General features: G+C 39.5%; 1 protein-coding gene across 7 annotated transcripts in view; it reads right to left on the bottom strand.

The window, feature by feature from the left end:
• PLEKHG1 (pleckstrin homology and RhoGEF domain containing G1) overlaps window positions 1–20,169 on the bottom strand; it is a 180,663-nt gene that overhangs the window by 82,243 nt on the left and 78,251 nt on the right. For 6 of the 7 annotated variants that reach the window (XM_054194412.1, XM_054194411.1, XM_054194413.1 and 3 more), the window contains one exon: window positions 17,207–17,281. In XM_054194412.1, coding sequence (XP_054050387.1) covers window positions 17,207–17,255 — 49 coding nt within the window. In that variant the 5' untranslated portion in view covers window positions 17,256–17,281. Of the gene's footprint in view, window positions 1–15,693; window positions 17,170–17,206; window positions 17,282–20,169 lie in introns of those variants that run through there. The other variant, XM_054194417.1, reaches the window with a different exon arrangement.

Raw genomic sequence — 20,169 nt, 5'->3', positions numbered from 1 at the left:
AAGGTTAATAGACACAATATTCAAAAACACACTTGAGCACTTTGAAGAAACAGATAGTGCTATCTATATATACAGATAACTAAGCAACTATTCAACATTACAGAAGTGGTAGGGTTTTTTGTGTTTCTGAAAACAGAGTTCTCTTGTACAACTTTTAGGAATTCCTTCACTGATGAGTTCTAAGCCTAACTTTCAAAATCCCACTTAGTCTTAGACGAACCCATTTCACTTTTGAATGAGCTTTATAAGGTTCATGCTAGGGAAAAAAGAAAAAAAAAAAAGGAAAACCCACACTAAACAACATTCAAGGCTATATTGCACACAGGAACGAAACACATATTTCCCATTTGTTCAGTAAGTAGGCCACAGGTTTGTTTTTTTTCCTTCTGAAACCCCTCCAACTTAAAAATCTGAGCTCTTTTGCAAGCTTTGTTTGGTGTTTAGATTTCAGTGGTGTGTATACAAAACCACCCAAGAGCCCTCCCTTGCACTGTTATTAATATTTGCAATACAACATATACGAAGAAAGAAAGATAGACATCTACTTAAATGAGAGATACCAGCCACTATACTCCTGCCAGTCTGCTTGAGTAACACCTCTCAGCCAGGAGGCACTTCTTTGGTGGGGAGCTGCAAAAAGCAAGGCAGAAACACTGAATCCTTCTCTCCTTTCTAACTCTCAGCCAATCTGATTATCAGGGTTTTCAAGTACGCTGCCAAGGTACTGAGAAAAGATCACAGGATAAAGTCTAACAGCTACAACTGCGCGATTTAAGAACGAAAGTGACTAAGTCATCAGGTTCAGTACTGTTTCCTCTAATTACTGGATCATTTCCTATCTGGACATTTATAGTTTTCGATTATACAGCTGCTAAAATACCTGTGATCACAGATGGCTGCTGTATTCAACCGCATCCAAAGTTCAAGGTAACAAAGTAAGCTCAAAGTAGCTTTTATCTTCCTTTCCCCTTAACCCTTCAAACACCCTGGGATAGAGCTATTATATAGTAATGCACGATACCACTTGTCTGAAAAGTGCCAAAAACGAGGGGGGGGCGGGGGAGGGGAGGGAAAAAAAAAAAAAGGGAAACCCTACAAAAAATCCTCTGGATTTAAACATTGTCTGTAAAAAGGCCTCTGTTATTTAGTAGTTTAGCATAGTTTTACTCTGTAATCTGCATTCCATTCAAAACCTTTAGAATCACTTTGGATCAGCTCAGAGCTTTAAACCAGGGATTGCTCCCTTTTTCCTACCTAAGAGAAAAAAGAAAAGAAAAAAAAAAGAAAAAAAGAAAAAAAGAATGTGCATTAATTACAAGGTAGTGACTGACCTGGATTAGCCTTTATTCCATGTCAGCAGAAAAGAATTCCTGACATCTGCATCAATTACAAGGACAGAATAGGCTGTTCCAAGTGGGTTTCTTGTGAGAAATAAATAAAAGAAAATGAACTTTTGGCTTATTTGGGTGCCTAAGTGTAACACTGTGTAATCTACTAATGAGATAGTACCTTTCTTATAAAGCCTTTCAAGTTATTTTAGGAACACAGCAATATTTAATCTCATCAAATTTCTACCTGTGATGTTTAATTCTAAATTATTGGGAGGCCAGCTTTCCCTTATTTACAAATAATCGTAAGCATTTTAATCAAGTGGGAGTAAGGAAACAATGCCTACTTTAGGCAAATAAGAAGAGGTGCAGGATTAGAATACAGTCAAGTCCTAGCACTTACACTTCAAAAAGAACACCAAAAAATTGTGAAGATTGCAAAATAAGGCATGAGAATCATTTACTGTCAAGAAACCCTGCATTATACCAACAGACAAAAGCAGCTCGATCTATTCAGCTTACACAGTCCATAAGTACCTGTCTGAGGGTGACAAGCACTTCTTCAAGCAAACAAAAGTTAAATGTCGGAAACTAAGCACAGAGACATGTTCAGTCTAGAAACGGGACTGAACTGATGGCATAATTAGGGATAAGGTCTCTTCGTCACGGTTGATTCTCCAACCTAAGTTCTTGCTTTAAAGACTAAATCTCTTTTCAGAAAGTATGATATATCAGAAACCTTTGCACAATTTGGGTCTTCAGCTTCCAAAGACCCCATTACACACAGGATGGGGTTGAACACCTACTGTAGCACTTCCAGGCATTAGAAACTTCTAGTGACCTCTCCAATAGGCTCAGACTTAGCGTTTAGTCTTTCCATCAGGAAGTCCACAGATTTTCCTCAGCTAAACCAGAACGCTTTTAAAATCAAAAATCCACACTTTTCTTCCCATGCACCAAATCCAATATGCAGTACTTGTATGGACAAGCAGAATTACTGCTGTGGGCATCAAAATCATTTGGAAGAAAGATCAATTAACATTTACCATCAAACCCATATAGTTTTGAGTAGGTTTACTTTTATAGTTTTAAATTTTAGCTTTATAGAAGGGACAAAAGTATCAAAAGTATTCAAATAATCCCACTTACATACAGAATGTTTCATATGTAATGATTTTGCGGTTCTTCATAAAATCCAAGTTAAGACAACGAGGATGTCAGCTCAGCAAGGACAGACTGTGCATTAAAGTCTGATTAAATGCTTTGACTCCAAGACTTGGAAGACGTTGTTAATTTGAAAAACGGTAGAAAAAAGGTGACAACCTCTTGTTAGTGACTTAATAAATGTTTCTATACATTGTTGAGTAGAAAGAGCACATATTCTGTAAAACTTGGTGTTATGAAGTGTTTTAGATGAAATACATAGTAGCAGAACTAGACATTTAAGTGGAAAATCCACTTCCAGATACATAACGTACTGTAAGAAAAATTATATCCAATGTATAAAGTGAAGTATCAATTAGTTATGCTTCTTGACAGACTGTAAAAACAACTATAGGCTGAAATGTTTGAACTGGGATTTTCATATATCTTTACTTAGTAACAAACTAAGTCTGCCAAATACAGTACTTGAATACATCCAGACTTGAGGAAACTTGCCAGAATGTCTAACTTGGCAGAAAAAGATTAAGCAAGATCTAGTCTGGTCAACAGGCAGTATTTTCAGCTATGCGAGATTCAGGTTTTCCTGGGCTTTGGGGTTGTTTTTTCTTTTTTTGTTCTTTTTTTTTTTTTCCTTCTTTTCCCTGTTTTTTTTAATTTGTATTCAATTCTAGAAGAATTATAAAGGCTCAAACACGGAACCAAGGAGTCTCCCTGTGTAGCAGCGCTTACAAACACATTCGTTGGCTTATGTCTGAGACAACCCATCTTATATCATTTTTCTTCAAACTCAAAAGAAAAAAAAAGGTATAGAAGTAAAAGCAGTATTTTTTCCCTCTGTACATTACCTTCAGTATGATTTCCTCTGCCCCCCAAACTTCCCTCCCTCCTCACCCTGCCTTCCCCCCCGTGTTCTCTGTATTTTACATTAAAGATTTCCTGGTATGACATTATCAGTGTGGCCTTTCCAGCTCTTTTATTCACATGCAGAGAAGGGTGTGGGTAACTTATAAAAGTAGCTGTAAAGTAAATATGTCTGTAAACTTTGACAATTTTATAAAAGGCAGTTATTTGTCTGTATTCAGAAATGACAACAATACAGTGACATTTTCCCACCATAGATAAGTACAAACCTGGTTTTGGGTACCGTACACTTCGGTCACAGCAGCAATTCCATGGCTTTTAAATTCATGAACTTTAAAAGCTTGTACACCAATTTTTATTCTCAGCAAAACTTTGATTTCCCCACTTCTCAAGGAAGGGACCCATAGCTATCTTCCAAAAACGTGAAAATCTAAATACAGGCTCAGCACTCCCAAAGAGGAAGAGAAGTGAAAATACAAAAAAAAAAAAGAACAAAAAAATATTTTTTCAGTTAAAAAGAAAAGTACATTCTCAAAACACCAAGAGAAATTAAAAAGCTGTGTGAGATCCTCCCCAGCAGGCGTCATAAAAAAAAAAAATAAAATCAAAAGCAATCAAGCTGGGGGAGAGCACAGGCAGGAAGAATTTACCTGCCTTCCAACAAAGTCTCAACCACCGTCTTCAGTCTGTTCACAAAAAGAAGGGCTCAGCACTGAAAAATGCGTAGTAATTCTGGTGGTTTTGGCTCACTCTCCCGCGCCCCGGTTACACAACTCCGGCTGGGGCCGGAGCTGGCTCCGATAGGGTTGTACCGTTCCTCTCCCTGGCCAGGAGAGCTCAGCATAGCACAAGGCATAGGAACACACAGGCACAGTTGGATTTACAGCGCAAAATGACTCCAAAGGCATGGTCTGAATCACATATCCACGTCTCTCCATCTGTCTGAAAGATGTGTGGCAAAATGGACTGGGGCTGCTGTATTAATAATATGGATTCCAGCCAGGCCTGAAGTGATGAGCAAGTCGCTGTCTGTGATAAATGCACAGGGAGTCCATATATATTATAAAAGTTTAGGTCATGATAAGAGATTGTAGAGGCACAGCTGTATTTAGCAACAATTGTTCTCAGTGAGAAAGCTAGACTCAACACACAAGTTTCTGGAAGTGGAGCCTTTTCCCCAGAAGCACCCGGCACTGTGAAGGATGCACTGTGAGTTCCCACTGCTGCTCCTCCAAACCAAATGAAGCTTTTGTCATGTCACCGTGAGCCCCTTTAGCTTTGGGCATAGGGCAAAAAATCAGTACTCTCCTTACACTTCCAAACCGGCAACCTTGCATAACAGACAAACTCTATTGTTAGAAGACAGTAGGTATAAACATAAGACCTGTTCAAAAGCCATCAGTCCCTGCTACCCTAGCTGTAGCCAGGTCTTGCAGTAAAAGTTGTAGAACTGCAACAAACACAAGAGCTCAAGTTCTCAACGCCATTAGACTTCTTAGCTATATGAAATGCAGGCATTATTTTTCCTTCAGCAGTTCTCTTACGCAACACTTTGCTTACAATACTTCTGAGCATGTCATTAAATGCACAACATTAACAAGAAATGTGCAACTAGCCAAATAATCATATTTGTATATCCCAAAATTAGCCTTTCGAGATGCAACCTAAAACCTCAGTCCTGCAACACAACTCAACCATACAGCTCCTTGCACCCACCCAAGAACCCACCTCCTTTCAGGCTGGTAGCACAGTGCTCTGTTAACGCTCAAGTCTGGAGAAGTGGGTCCAAGTATATGAGAAGATGTGAGCATGAGGGGTTTTTTTCTTTCAAGAACTGGAAATGAGAGGGGATGAAAAGCAGCAGAACTAAACAGTTACCTTTAATAACAAATACGGTTTTATAATAAAATTAGGACATTCTTGATAAATATTTCTGAGGAGAGAAATGAGCAACAAGTTCATGGCAGACTTCACGTTCAAGAAAGTCTTCCTTCTGTCGTGCAGAAGGATTTCCTAGCTAGCAGGTGCTAGGGGACCAAGTCTTTAAATACTTTGCCTGTTTTAACAGGTCACAAAATATTTGTGTGGTCAGGTTGAGGAGGACAACTTTGGGGCACTTCAGCACCTTCAATTTCTCATCCGAGTGCGAGGTGTTAGAAGAGTAGACCAGTCCTTCTAGTTAATACTGCCACTTCTTTGAAAGTGGAAAGCGTATGGTTTCCTAAAAGTTTAGACAGTCTTTAAATAGCAATAATTTATTTTACTACTACTCAATTGTGAAAAAAAAAAATATTACTAAAGACTTGAGACAAAAAAAATATCCTTTTATATATACATCTATATGTGCAGCCCTAAGGAAGGCTCTCCATGTTTCATTTTGAATGATGACAGAGCTCCCAGGGCTGGGATCTAATACCAAGACTGTCTCACAGGGTAGGGATCCTAATCAGGGACAAACCTTGAAATGCAGCCATTTTCTTTCTGGGAGACTTGTAGCATAGTTGTCTCTTCCTAAAGGATTTCCTGTTGCCTACGAACTGTATATTTAATTTAAAAAACATTCAAGACAGGACATCCCATCTTTAGAAACGCTGGCTTGCTTCAGACATGACCAGACAGAACCATCTCCTGGCCAGACATCAGGCAAAATTCCCTAATGATTAGCCTCATACATAACTTGATTATTCAACTATTGCTTTCCATTGTGAAAGATATACCCTCTCAAGAGATAAGATTTAGCCATCAACACGAAATTTTTATACAGTGAAAACTACAAATACATAAACTGATAGCCACCCTTCTTGCAAACATAGACCTTGAGAAGAAGCATGTGGTTCCTAACTATCTGAACAGAAACTAGACATAACAGAATCCAACTTGGATTGCCTGGCTTTTCTGAACCAGGAAAGTCCAGATTTGCTAAGAGAAAAGTTATATTCAAACTCTTACCACCTTAAACAATTTCTTAGTCCTTCCATCATCTGAAGCACAGACTACATTGTGTGCATATGGGAAGAAAATTGTGTAGCGCACCTGGAATTTGTGTCCATTTTTAATTATTCTATAAAATTTATGTTGCAGGGACCACTGCCAAGACGTGTGTAATGGAATTTATATTAAGCTCTGCTCCACAAAACCCACAACTAAGAACAGCTACTATTTTCAAAGGATTTGGTAACTTTTAATGTTTTGAACTGCACGATCGGTTTTATAGCATGTCCTGACCAAAGAGGCTACCAGAACATAGTGTGGCTTTAATTTAAAGAATAAAAGCCTCCTGCGTGCTAAATCCAACCTCTCCAAGGCTCCTTTGCCTCCACCGCTAATGGACCTGGATACAGCGCAACACAAGTAGCCTGCCGCCTTTCCCCCGTCCACCTCCTGCTTTCTTCGGCTTGCTGACTCTTCAAGAAGAGGACTTCAGTAGTTTGACAGATTGCTCCAAAATATGCAGAAAGTTTCTATTAATATTTTATCGCTCATAAAACATCAAAGCTAGCTCCCCTTCTGGTTTATCAGCAATTTCCCCTTTTTTAAGCTAAACTAAACTACGGGGAGCCAATTAAAAAAGCAAAACCTAACAACTAAGCTTTCCCCTGTATTAATCTCTCCAAATTTAGGATATATCAAGGCCTCTCAGCCCACTTTTAATGTCAGTGGCATAGTCTGAAATTACTGCTAGACATATAATTAGGTGACTAAAAGACAAAAAAAACCAAACGCCACCACAACTCTTAAGGGGTCATTATTATTAGCAGGCTTGAATTTGCTAACTATATAGTACTTGTCAAAGTTCTTCAGAGTCAAGTGGCAAATAATTGGGAGGTACCTGTGCTGCTGCACACCTTGGCAACTCAAAGGGCAAAAAGTCTTGGGGTTTTTTTTGTTGTTGTTGGGTTTTTTGTTTGTGGGGTTTTTTTGTTTTGGGTTTTTTGTGGGTTTTTTGGGTTTTTTTACCACTTTGGATCTCCCGAGTTTAAGCCTGTGGTCAGCCCAAGATGAAAGAATGTAGCCTTGACAACCTAATTTATCTGAAGAGCTGTAGCTTACTTGAGTAAGTAATCAATTTTTGCCTCTTATCCTTCGATGTCCTTTAAGTTGCTTTGGAAGAAATATGGCTGGGGAAGAGGGGAAAATCAATGAATCTGAAAACAAATTTCTGGCATGTAACTTGAATAAAGCAGCAAGATAAAACATGGAGGAAATTTCAAAAGGGGGAAAAAGCACAGGTTTTGGGATGAAAGCTGATTTACATTTAAGAAACTGTTGACTTTACAGTACTTAAATGTATTTTACACCCTATTAGTGTAAATAAAATCCAATATTAACACTAACAGAAAGATTAACTGTTACTACTGCTCATTTTCTGTATATTAGCCCTGCGCGGTTGGCAGCAGTCTGGCGTTTTCTGAACAGTGTTTCTAATTCCACACAACAATATGGGGAGCAGTAAAAAGCCTTGAATATATGATAGTCAAAAAAACCCAAAAAACCACCACAACACACAAACCCACCCCCCAAACCCATGATGAAACTGGCAAAGGAAACTACTTTAAATCATGACTTCTAACAAGACCACTTTCATGACAACTGCATCTTTTTAGGATATTCTAAGTACTGCAGATCAGTAATTTAATACATAGTAGTTCTTTAACAAAAATAAATGCTCTGTTTGGTGACAAAGTCTGCCCATAAAAAAACCTAAATCTCAGGAGAAGCAATGGCTACCATTCCTGACCTAGAAAGAGCAGATGTAAAGTATACTGCTAACATTTGTAATCACAGAATAGTACTTCTATATTTTCACTCCAGGTCTTGCATAGTTAAGACCGCAGTATTACAGAGACATGAGAGCGTACCCTCTGTCCGGGGTCTTCTCCAAGAACTATTATGGTACTCTATTTTTAAACAGGAAAAGATAATTTAAACCTGCAACAGTTTCTTTAGGATCAGCAGCACATTTCTGAGATGGTAAGGAAGACAAATGCTAAGCATGACACCAAAATAAAAATGCTATTTATGAAGGCGTAATTCAATCAATCATTTTCTTTAAAAGTATTTTATAAGCATAGCTAGCCTCAAATTAATTAATAAATTTAATAATTAGACACCATTTGTCATTCCTGATGAAGACAAGCTGAGCGAGCTGGGGTTGTTCAGCCTGGAGAAGAGAAGGCTCCGGGGAGACCTTATAGCAGCCTTCCAGTACCTAAAGGGGGCCTACAAAAAAGCTGGAAAGAGACTTTTTACAAGGGCATGTAGTGATAGGACAAGGGGAAATGGCTTCAAACTGGAAGAGGGGAGATTTAGATTAGATATCAGGAAGAAATTCTTTGCTGTGAGGGTGGTGAGAGACCAGAACTGGCTGCCCAGGGAAGTTATGGATGCCCCATCCCTGGAAGTGTTCAAGGCCAGGCTGGATGGGGCTTTGAGCAACCTGGTCTAGTGAAGGTGTCCCTGCCCATGGCTAGATGAACGTCCCTTCCAGCTCTAACTGTTCTATGATTTTATGACATCCACCATAAAGGGAAACATTCCCCGCTCTGATCCCACCCAGGAGCACTACGGGCAAGCCATCATAGCAGAATGCTGTGGCAGGAACTGGGAAGGAGAGGGAGCGCTGGGTGCTCCCTGCTGTGCGTCACCATCCAGGTCTCATCACCCAGGCCCCACCGCAGCTGCCCTCTGCCTCCACTGGCAATTTCAAGCAATGCAAACCGACCACTAAAATTTTTGTTCCAATCAGAAAGGCACACACTGGGATCTCATTTATGGCACTGCTGTGTTTTACTTTCAGGCTCTGTTTGTGGAGCAGCTTGGAGGTGGGGTTGTTTCTTATATAAATGTAATAAAGTTGAGAATCATATTGTTAAAAATTCCCCTAGCAATATTTCACTCTGGATAAGCAATCTCAGCTCCAAGTCAGGCTGATGGTCAAATTACAGTTTGCAGCTTAAATGTAAGCAATTTAAAAAAAAAAAAGCTCACAGTTAGGAGAGGGACATCTTCAACCAGTTTTAAACAGCATCTAATTGAGAGGAATATTTACACTAGAATACACAGAAAATTAGTACTGCACTTGTTTCTTTGCTTTAACAAGGAACCTTTGCTCCTCCAGGAACATTGGAATTGTTTTAGATTTCTCTCAACTTGGATCATGAATTTAGAAATAAATTAGACTGTTAGGATTCAGAAGTGCTTCAAAAGAAACAGTTTTTCATCACAACACATTTCTTTGCTTCATGCAAGCCGCATTTAGTCTTCCTATTTCGTACTACTCATAATTGGTTATTTAATATGTGCAAATTATTTATAAATCACGATACACATAATTTTGTATCATGTACAATTTATTTATGCAAAGGCAAAAAAGGGCAAACTCAAGTGCTACACTTCTTAATTCCTTGAGAGCTAAGAATTAATTATCATTGAGACAGAAAAGCAAAAGTAATTCTTTAAAAATAGGATCATCAATATAAAAAAAAAACCACCATAGTTTTCCAAACCTCAAATTTAAGCATTTCAGGCCACATAAGCTTTCTATAACTTGCAGATGACTGGAACACTGATCTCTGGTGGCACACCAGCCAGGACACCAGAGAAAGTGCTTGGCATTGAAAAACAAGTTATTCTACCTGTTTATAGCCCAACCTTTGTAATCAGTGACTTAACCATCATTACATTACAGCAGCTGCATCTCCATTTCTGATGAGGATCGGGCCTTGCTGTACTCAAATGTTTCACAATGTCCAGAACAGTCTGCCTTTCACCGCCCTTCACTGCCCTGGATCAAGGGAGCCACCACCACCACCACCTCCTCCTCCTCTTCACTCCACTGGGCTGGTGAATTTTAAAATCCCATCCAGTTAACAGCCTGTTGGCAACCGAGAAAGAAAGCGGGACCCAACCAGCATGGGCCAGTGACTAAGGCAGTTCATCAAAATGCTTTCAGGAAAAAAGCAAATTGACTCAATGTTGTGGTTAAATGCATCCCAACACTATCGGAGAATACAAGCTGCGCTGCAGAGCACAGGGGCTGCACACAGCCCGGTTGCAGCAAAACAAGTGCCGTGCAAGTACTGCTTCACTGCTGCTAATACTCATCTTTGGCGGACTGGAGCCAGCCCAAATTTCTCAAGAGACTTATGCCAAGAGTCATTACACGTTATGACAACAGTCTACAACCAGTGCTTCAAAGAAAGATGCGCCAGCCTCTCACAGCGTGCAGAGACCAGCCAATAAGTTAGAGAGGAGTTAGAAACAGAGTATTCAATTTCATCACCCTTCCGCTTTGCTTTTCTCCCATTTCCAATCAGATTTCAAATCTGCTTTGGCTTCACCACCTCCTCTAATGAGCACTAGGGTTAAGAATTTCAGGTATCATCTTTATACAAACACTTCCTCCTCCTTCAAGATATGATTTTCGGGGAATTAAAAGCTGCTACAAAATGAAGATATGAATATTAAGTAAGGAAAGATAACCTGGCATGGGAAGATTATATTACCGGGGACAGTGAGAACACAGCAAGCGTGTACTATAGTTTTCCCAAGCATTCTTCTAGCTTCCAAGCATTTCCAGCTAAAGGGATTTCCTTGGTTTGCAGTGGCTCATTTATTTGGAGCTGTCTTCCAGAGACTTCTCTGGTCTACACTTCAACTCACGTGAATTTTTTACAATAACAGTATCCTTTGGCAGGGAAGTCCACAGCATCTAGCTACCTTCTGCACAAATAGACAAGAACTTTTATGTTGAATCTCACCCATGTAGTGTCACCTGATAGACAGAAGTTCTTGTCCACAAAATAGCACAGGTGGTATACACCCTTTATTCCAGACATCTCTTCCCTTCAGTTAAGCAGCACGAAGCTGCAGGAAACAGAGGGTGTAGCAAGGAACAAAAAAGAAACTAATTCCAAAGAACAGGATCAGGTAGATGAAGTATACAATCACCATCCCTCAGCACACGGATGTTTTTGCGCCCATCTCAGACCAGTAATATAACACTAAGCCTATGAGCGCGCTATTACTATGGTTATCTGTGACTTCACGAGCACTTAAGATCTAAAAAAGCTTTAGAAAAGATGCTTAATTTTCCCATCTACTTTTGTATTTCTTTAGAGGGGGTGTAGCAATAAAGTGTAACAACAACTTTCTCCATAAACATGGCACAAGACAGTACATTGCTACGTGCCTGCCAAAAGCCCCCACAGCACTGCGCATCAGGCAGCATTTGCTAACCTGAACAACCGTACCCTGGCACTCCTGCCATGAAAGAATCAGTCTTCGCAAAATTTGGAGGTAGAAATACCGATGCCATTTTCTTCACTGCATTGGCGGGTGTCTACATTGGGCAGTCTACAGATTTACATGGCTGCGCTTGCATGTTCTTCCTGTGCAACGTTACGTACTACAGCAGAAATAGCATGCAAACATTAAGTCAGAGGAGTTACAAAACTAAATGAGTCTTATCATGAACACCAGTAACAGCTGGTAGGCTCCCACTAGTGCCATCAGGTACACAATGCAAGGAAAAACGCTGCTGTTACTATAGGATATTTTACAATGACAATCAGCTTTTTGTCCAGTGGGATTTGTCAGGGGCTGTTTATAAAACCCAGGTGTAACATTCGTTTCCTTCAGGATGCGAGCGTGAAGCACAAAGTCAGTAAGGGAGGACCCAGCTGGGGGAAGTCATGACTCTTGCTTAACGAAGGAAGATGGAGGGGAAAAGGGGAAAGGAAGAAGAGTCTAGGGGAGTTTAACTTCCTCACATCCTTCTCTTCAAAGACGACTTCTTTTTAAGGCACAGAAAAAGCAAAAAAACCCAACCAGTCAAGCTGACCGGAGAAACCTAATAAAGGTTCCCACATCCATATACCTTTTCTAAGCATTTTGCATAAAGCTACTGCTAAGGTAGCACTTGACAGATACCCCAAACACTTTTGAGCATGGGAGTCTTCCAAATGGGTACTAAGGTAAGTATCAGCTGGTTTCTTTCAACCAAGCCTAGCTGTGTTATGAACAGCTATTCAAAGGTATCAGGACAAAAAAAAAAAAAAAAAAAAAAAAAAAAAAAAATCAGCAATCCACAGGATGAAACACTTGGTTTTTATGAAAACCATTCAGTATCATCAAAATTTTGTTAAGCTGACAAAAAAAAAAAGTTGTTTTAATCCTATAAAATAGATAATTCATAATGAAAAAAAAATCTACAATCATTCCCCTAAATTTTTGCAAATGACAATAACATCACGAGCAGCCGCTGGGATCCACAGCAGCCTCCCTGCCAGTGAGAGGAGGACTTTGCGCAGCGGGTGGGGTCCTCCTGTCCCAGCCCCATTTCCAATGGTTAACTACGCTATGAGTTTCAGAGTGACTTTTCAGCAAACACGGGCAGAACAAATGCTAATTCCTTTGCAAGCTAAAACAGAAATACACTCAATCCACTTCCTGGTATTGACACAGTACATTGTTCTAAATGCATCCATTGTAAATAGAATATAATAGCCTTGTCGTAGGAAAGTAGTTAAGAAACAGTTATACATGGATCATGGTAGGGGTTTTTTGTTTCAGTTTGTTTGTCTACCACTCCTTGATAGCTACACAAGGTTCTTGAAAAATATTTTTCACGTGTGAGATACACACACTTCCATCTTTGAGACAACCGAGTCTCCAGGTCCTGGGTTTTTCCCCGCTATAGCACAAAGCAAGCAGTGACATTTATAAATCTAACTGTTGACTCTAAAGGGTTTGACAGAAGAGGTGGCAGAAAAGCAAATAGTCTGCCCGCTCACTGGGGACCCTCGAGTCAAGGACTAAGTTACAGTAACTTAATTACAGGAAACTCATTTCTCAATTGTCTGCTTCTGTGTGCTCCATGGCTTAACTGGAGTATCTGGAGCAGTGGGTCAGTGGGTGAGGGGCAGGGAGGGGCACTGATAGGTTAAAGCAACACCGACTTTTCAGAAGTTTCCAGATAATCAGTTATCTTGCCAACACTTTGCTCAACCCAGCTTGACCCTTATAAACGATAAAGGTTAATTGTTAGAAGTTTGTAACAACAAATACACCTTTTTTTAAAAAGCCTAATGATATCAAGAATATTCCTTTGGGAAAAAAAATAAGCAGCAATACGCTGTCTGGAAATAATTAGGAAAGTTCACATAAATGTTTATGCACATAAGTAGCAGTGATATTTTAAACATGAGAAATTAAACACTCACTTCCCAATTCTGGCTCAGTCTTACCAGTGAAACATTTCTACATACTAGGAAACTGTATAAATGCTAAGTAAATAGAGAGATGCATATGATCCAAGACTATGGAAGTTTATAAGTCAGTGCTAGAGCAGCCACTGGCATATGCCTGGCAATTCTTTTCAGTAAGCGTTATCATAACATTCTTTGAAAGTAAGAGTATTTGAGAGAATAAAACAACACAACCTCTCAAAGTTCTAACTTTCAGCATTGATGATTTAGCATCATTAGAAGACACTAGCATCATGTTTTGTCTTTAGTAGAAGATTTTCATCAAGACGTTAGAACAGGTCTCTAAGTGAAGATTCATTTCTATTTGTTATTTCACTTTTTTTAATGTCTAAAAATTATTTTCAGAAGAGCGATTAAAAACAAAGCATACAGATTAAACCAAGTTTTGTTTTACTAAACATTGTACCTGTTAAAGCACGTTTTTATACAAACTGCTTGAAGAACTTCATAAGCGCTTATTGCAACAGAATACCATGATAACTGTAATTTGAAAATGAAGACTCAGCGTTATCTCATAATTTTAATTATCTCTATTGTATTGTTATGAATTTCTTACTTCGCCAACATCACTAGTAATCAATTTAGGTACCTGAGGATGTGTTACTACTATATATATATAAAAAAAAAAAAATCAAACCTGTTTCAAGTTGTTGGTAGTTATTCATCTTTTTTTCCCCTCATGCTAGTGGCTTATAAAACACAGAGCACCGTGAAAAGCACCACACTGCAGCAAGCTTCACTGACGTTGCCTGTTGCACTACAAAACCTACACAGCTCATTTCTACAGCCAAGGAGTTTATGGGTTTTTCAGGTTCCCCGTATCTGGGTCCAAACCCTGAGGTATTAGGTTAGGGAGGGAGGGAAGGTCAATGTTGTCTGGAAACAACAATAATGTGGGGAAGTTAGGCTATTTGTCCAAAGACGAAGCATGCAAGTTGAAGCGCAGTGTGCCAGGGAAGGCCCCGCCACATCCATGCCCACATCCCAGGAGGCTGGCATTCACCTTGCCGTCCATGGGAACAGCTCCCACAGGATCTCATAGTTTAAGGCTACATATATGTCTACATGCACACATTACTATATATGTACATACATGTCTATATTGTATGTGTGAAAGAACACATAGACAGTTATACAACTTTATATGCGCAGTTTCTTAACGACCCAGACAATCATTTTTCACGCGTCTTCTGTGTATATGGGAGATTTCAAGTCACAGGAATCTTGTACTAAATCCCTCAAAATGTACAACAAAGCATACATGGAGAATATTTTTAGTTGTGGTATCCCAAAACACTCTCGTCAAATTTGGTGTCTAAAAGCTTTCCAGTTTTAGCTTTCCTTAATACAGCGTCCTGCACATTATCTTGTGTCTGCTTGATTAGATAGACATCAGAAGCTACTGAAAAATGCAAAAACCTTGAAGGTACTGAACAAGATCCTCAGGGCAGTTTCTAGATCCCTGTTTAACTACAAAAATGTTTCTGGATTGTTACACATCTGTTGTCAGTTCCAGTGAAATGAACCCACATTTACTGAAACAGAGATGCTGAAGGCTGCATGAGTCTTCCAAAAATTAAATGAAACAAGCAGCTCCTTGCCTCCCTCTCCTGTACCTAGACGTGAGCAATCCTGTGTTCAGTTTCAGCCTTCTAATTTGGGGATGGAACTAGCAGGAAAATGGATGGAAACTGGTACCTGAGATGTCCTAACCTCAAAGACTGTTGCCTTTTTAGTCTCCAACAGACTAACACCCTAGCTCTCAGTCCTCACCCATCCCTCTTCACAGGCAATCAATCTCTGACTGCCAGTGTAAGGAGGAGAATCAATCTTTGTTTGATGGCCACATGATGCCGTCAGTGACTCCATCATTAACGATGCTCTGCAGGATTCTTTCCATTCCCTCCCCTTCCTTCCCCCAGACCCCTGCTCCCAGCCCACCATCAGCTTTGTGCTATCACAAGTCCTACCCTTTCTAACTCCTGATGCAAAGCCAAAGCAAACCTTACAACTCATTCACTGGAAGTTGCTTACGTGGCAAATTAAAATGCAATAAGAGAAAATAAAGTTACCTTTCACAGACAGAGAGAATTTTCCCCAGATTTGATCTGAAAGTTTTACACCATCCCTATGTCTCACTTAATTTAGCCGAACTCCTCTCGAAGGCTGGAGGGCTGAAAAGCAGCAGTATCTGCCACCGTTCCACATCCAGAAAAGAAATTCAATATATAACATATACAATCGCTGTAATTTTAACACATTTAGACTTCATTAATACCTAGGAGAGCCACAGATCTGATCACATAGGCTATTTTTAGGGAAGCAATCAACAAGGTGCATGACGATTTGTTCCACATCCTAACTCAAGGCACAAGTGTAGGCTTTGGTTCTAACCGGACTTCATCACAGTGCTTCCAGCATAAGGATGTATTTATAAGGGGGCACACAACACGTGAATCAGAGCTCAGCCTTTGAAAGACTAGATGCAACTGTTTCTCCTCTTGTGTTGAGAGTTCTCATCGTAACATGTGTTAAGCTTCACAGTAAATTTAAAAAAGAAATTAACAGAAAGGCCTTTTGCAGTTAAGCATAGCTTAATACCCTTTACGTGGAAAGAAATTTGTTTCTCTGCTGTTACTGATGAGGTTTTTGAAATTACTATTGCAGCATGTTCCTTGATGCCTTTCAAATGTCAAAACTGAGGTTCAAATGCAACAAAAATATTTACAGATCTCAAAATTTAGTTTTATCTTTAGGTTTAGAGAGAAAGCAGTATAAACCAGCCTGAGCTGCAAGCTTTATTCAAAACAAAACACACCTTTGAATGAATACAGCCCTTGTGTGAGGACAGCAATGATCTAGAAAGCGAGAGGATACAAGAGCTACTACAAGCTTTGCCACAAAACTGTCAAAAGCACCTCACAGCCTTCATGTGAAATGGCAAATTTTTATAAAATATTTTAATGAAACATTCAGCCATGATTCTGAGGAATGACTCAAATTGGCAGGATTGCAATTGTTTTTAAAGAACAAATTTTCCCCGAAACCAAGTACCAAACTTTCAGATGTGGGAATTTAAAGTTAATGGACCTTGAGAAGAAAGAAAAAAAAAAAAGTCTGATTTGCAGAAAACCCGAGCATTTCAAGATGCCACTGATTTAGTGGAAATTACGCATATCCAGTTCCTCCTTGTATCAATCATTCCACGTCTTAAATGTTGGCTCTGGTTCTATGAGTCTTAAGTATCCCATATGAAAAACTGCCTTCAGTCAACAAGATCTCTTTACCGAAAGGGGACAAAACAACTTCTCCAAAGCTGAAATCCTAGCAGCCCACTGGTCCTCCCTCCTCATTATGTATTTTAGTACTATCATGGATGACGGGCTAAGGAGGGAGGGAAAGGTTATACAAAAATAAGTGAAAAGTTCCTGCTATTTAGATAAACATGCATACATAAAATTAATTCGGCTCTTCCTTCAGACCAGTAAAGGAAACATACTTTTTGACTTGAAAAGGTCTTCACAAAAATCACAATGCTTCTTTTCTTCAATAATTAGTCAAAAAAAATGAAAGAAAACTACTAACCTTCACTCCTGGGGACAGGTTCTGTACCACCTGGTGTTTTATCTGGCATCTCTGCAGACACAGGCTTAGTAAAACCTAATGGACACAAAGCAGAGAAAGCGTTCTCCATCAAAACCAGTACATTCCAGTAGGGCACTCCCCTGCCCCATGACCCCCGCAAAGGATGGATTTTCAGCTTTGATCATTTCCATGTTTGTATGCAAGATATGTAAACGAGCAAAACTCCCTAGAGATTAACTGCAACACCATTCAGTAAGTACACTGTCACCTGGACATACTGCCAGGTAGGTGGGCACCAAAGGACCCTCTAATAAGTGGCAGGGGTAGGCTGAAAGCACTAATTACCTCTGGCGAACTTCTGTCTTTGAATTTGGATATTTTCCCCCCCCTTGCTGAATTTTTAGTGAGAGGCCTATGAACTGGGATGGAGGAGCTGCTAACACTCACGTACTGCTGAAGTTAATGAAAGAATGGCCACATGGAAGCTCACGTCAGCTTGCATTAAACATAAAATGCTGTTAACCTAAAGCTTTACTACATTGTAGAGTACGAATATTTATTCCATCCCAGAAGTGGGCAGAGAAGAAAAGGCTTCTCAGGAAGGCAGTGAGCCTGTCTCCTGTTACGGCAGTGTTACGTACCGTCTGTGGTAATGGCCGACAGTCATGGCCAACACATTCTGACTGGGGTTGGGTATCCTCCTTTTTAGCACCTTTGTGTATTTTCCCATCATCAGCTGGACTGATGCTCCATTTTACATAATGAAAGCCTCAAGATCAGATAAGATGCATCGAGAGAAGACAGTTCAAAAAGAGCAGGGTTCTCTGCCTGAAGGAGACCATGCGCCAAGTTGGGCAGGGACTTCACCTCAGCCGACAGTTCCCGTGGCACAGAGCTGTGTGCAGCACTACACAGAGTGCACAGCATTGGGAGGATTAGCAGTGCAGCCTTAATTCCCAATGAAGTCACTGAATCGTCCTGTTTCTAACAATGTTGAGGCAACAGAGCTGATTCAGTGTGCAGATTTCACGTGATCATCAGATACAGAGAGGAAGACCTCCCTGGCTCACTCTGCAGCAGAATTCAGAAATGAACACAAATAAATGGCCTTCCCACCCACCCCCGCCTTTACATTATTTTGCTCTCAGATTCATATGGTATGGTTTGGTTTGGATCCTCTCACCAGACCTCAAATAAAAACATTTCTCTCCTAGCATCCAATAAAGGGCTTGGGTTTACATTAAAACTAAACTATACAAAATACGTAGGATTTCTTAAGCAATTTAAGTCACAAAAAGTAATCTATGTGTGCTATCCAGGGCAAGTATATTTGTCATATTTAATTCACATATATATGTAAAAGACTTAGAAATGTTAGACACATCTAAGGCTAAAATCCACTACTGCATCCCAAGGTACAAACTAATTCTTATTTAGCTAATGGAAACTCTACTACATATGATTTCCTACATCAGCCAGTTCATCTCTACTCAAGACAAAATTCACCAGGTCTTACTCAGGAATTACTTTGTCCTTAACAGAGATGTTTCATTCACCCAACATTACACATGCTGAAGATTTGGAACTACCTGAAAATCTTCTTTCAACTCCCTAAAATTAATAGTGATAACGTTTATCCACCTGAAGGTCTGTGCACATGAGTTCACAAACCCCAGCTGGATGGTGTCACAAACTGAATAAACACATACGCCCTCAACAGAGAATTTAAACAACTATAAATACCTAACAGTCTCCAATATCCTTTATAAGTTTGCTGTAAAACAGAAATCTACTCTCCAGAAGACATTTTTAAAAATAATTTTTTTCTTCAAACAGATTACTCAAATTTAATTATCTATGCTTATCGTTATGAAACAGGTGGCTAGAATAAACACACCAACTCATTCTAAAGCTTGGCAAGCTCATGTCCAGCCCTCTGCATTCAATGATGTCCCTATATATTGTCTGTGAACACTGCACCAGTTTATAAATCAAATTCCAGTTACCCAGCGACTTGCTAGCAAAGTTGATAGGAGCTAATTAATTACACGGTGCATTTGAACCAAGAAATCATATCAATAAATAGAATATTTACTTCTGTGATTCATTTCAAAATCCAAGAAAATGTTTTCTGTAGATTCTGCATTTCACATAAATCATTTCATATCAGAAATTTAGAGAACTGCATGTTTAAAATAATAAAACATGGATATCCATGTATTTGTTTTCTGGGTTTGGTTGGTTGGAGTTGCACAGAATTGAAATAAATATGTAAGTAAACTTTACCAAGAAAATGCTCACAGAATAACTCGCTGACACATTAAGGACATAAAACTGGTAGTCTCAGATATAGTTTTGAGCTTCTTTATTGACATTTTTGTAGAGGTCCTAAATACAAGAAAAAAACAAACACTTTTTTTTTGGCCTCTTCTGCCCCAATTTTTATTTATGCAAGTCCAATTTTCCTCATCTAAAGTAGGCCAATATTTCTTTCTACTTGACCTTCTAAAGAAGTGATAAGCTTGCTTTCGTGTCATCAAAACTCAGTACAAGAAAGTGTTACACTTAATGACAGACACCTACCAACAGTCACTTCTCTGGAATTTAACAGAGCGCCTGTGCTCATCCCTCTCCACAGAGCATGACCTATCATTTCCAGCACAAAGCCAAGCAGGACTCAAACACGCGTTGAATGACCTTGGCAGTTTTAATAATGGAATGGTAAATTGAAAGCTGGATCCTTCAATTACTGCACGCAAACCAGGGTATTTATTGAAAAGATTCAGACTTTCCGCAGCTACAACAGCTCTCCGTTTCAAGAACTGATTTGGATAATCCAAGGCAATTTAGAAACTACTGTCCCACGAATGGTTTTGCACAGATTGACCAATTTAGCAGCTCTGCATTACAGTAAGGCATAGCACAGGAGGCCTAACACAGTTATAACAGGTTGAAGAAAGTCA

Source organism: Rissa tridactyla, chromosome 3 (genome assembly GCF_028500815.1).
Source record: "Rissa tridactyla isolate bRisTri1 chromosome 3, bRisTri1.patW.cur.20221130, whole genome shotgun sequence".
In the NCBI taxonomy this organism is placed as follows: domain Eukaryota; kingdom Metazoa; phylum Chordata; class Aves; order Charadriiformes; family Laridae; genus Rissa; species Rissa tridactyla.
The sequence above is the reverse complement of the archived record's forward strand: the minus strand, read 5'-3'. Positions and strand labels throughout refer to the sequence as shown.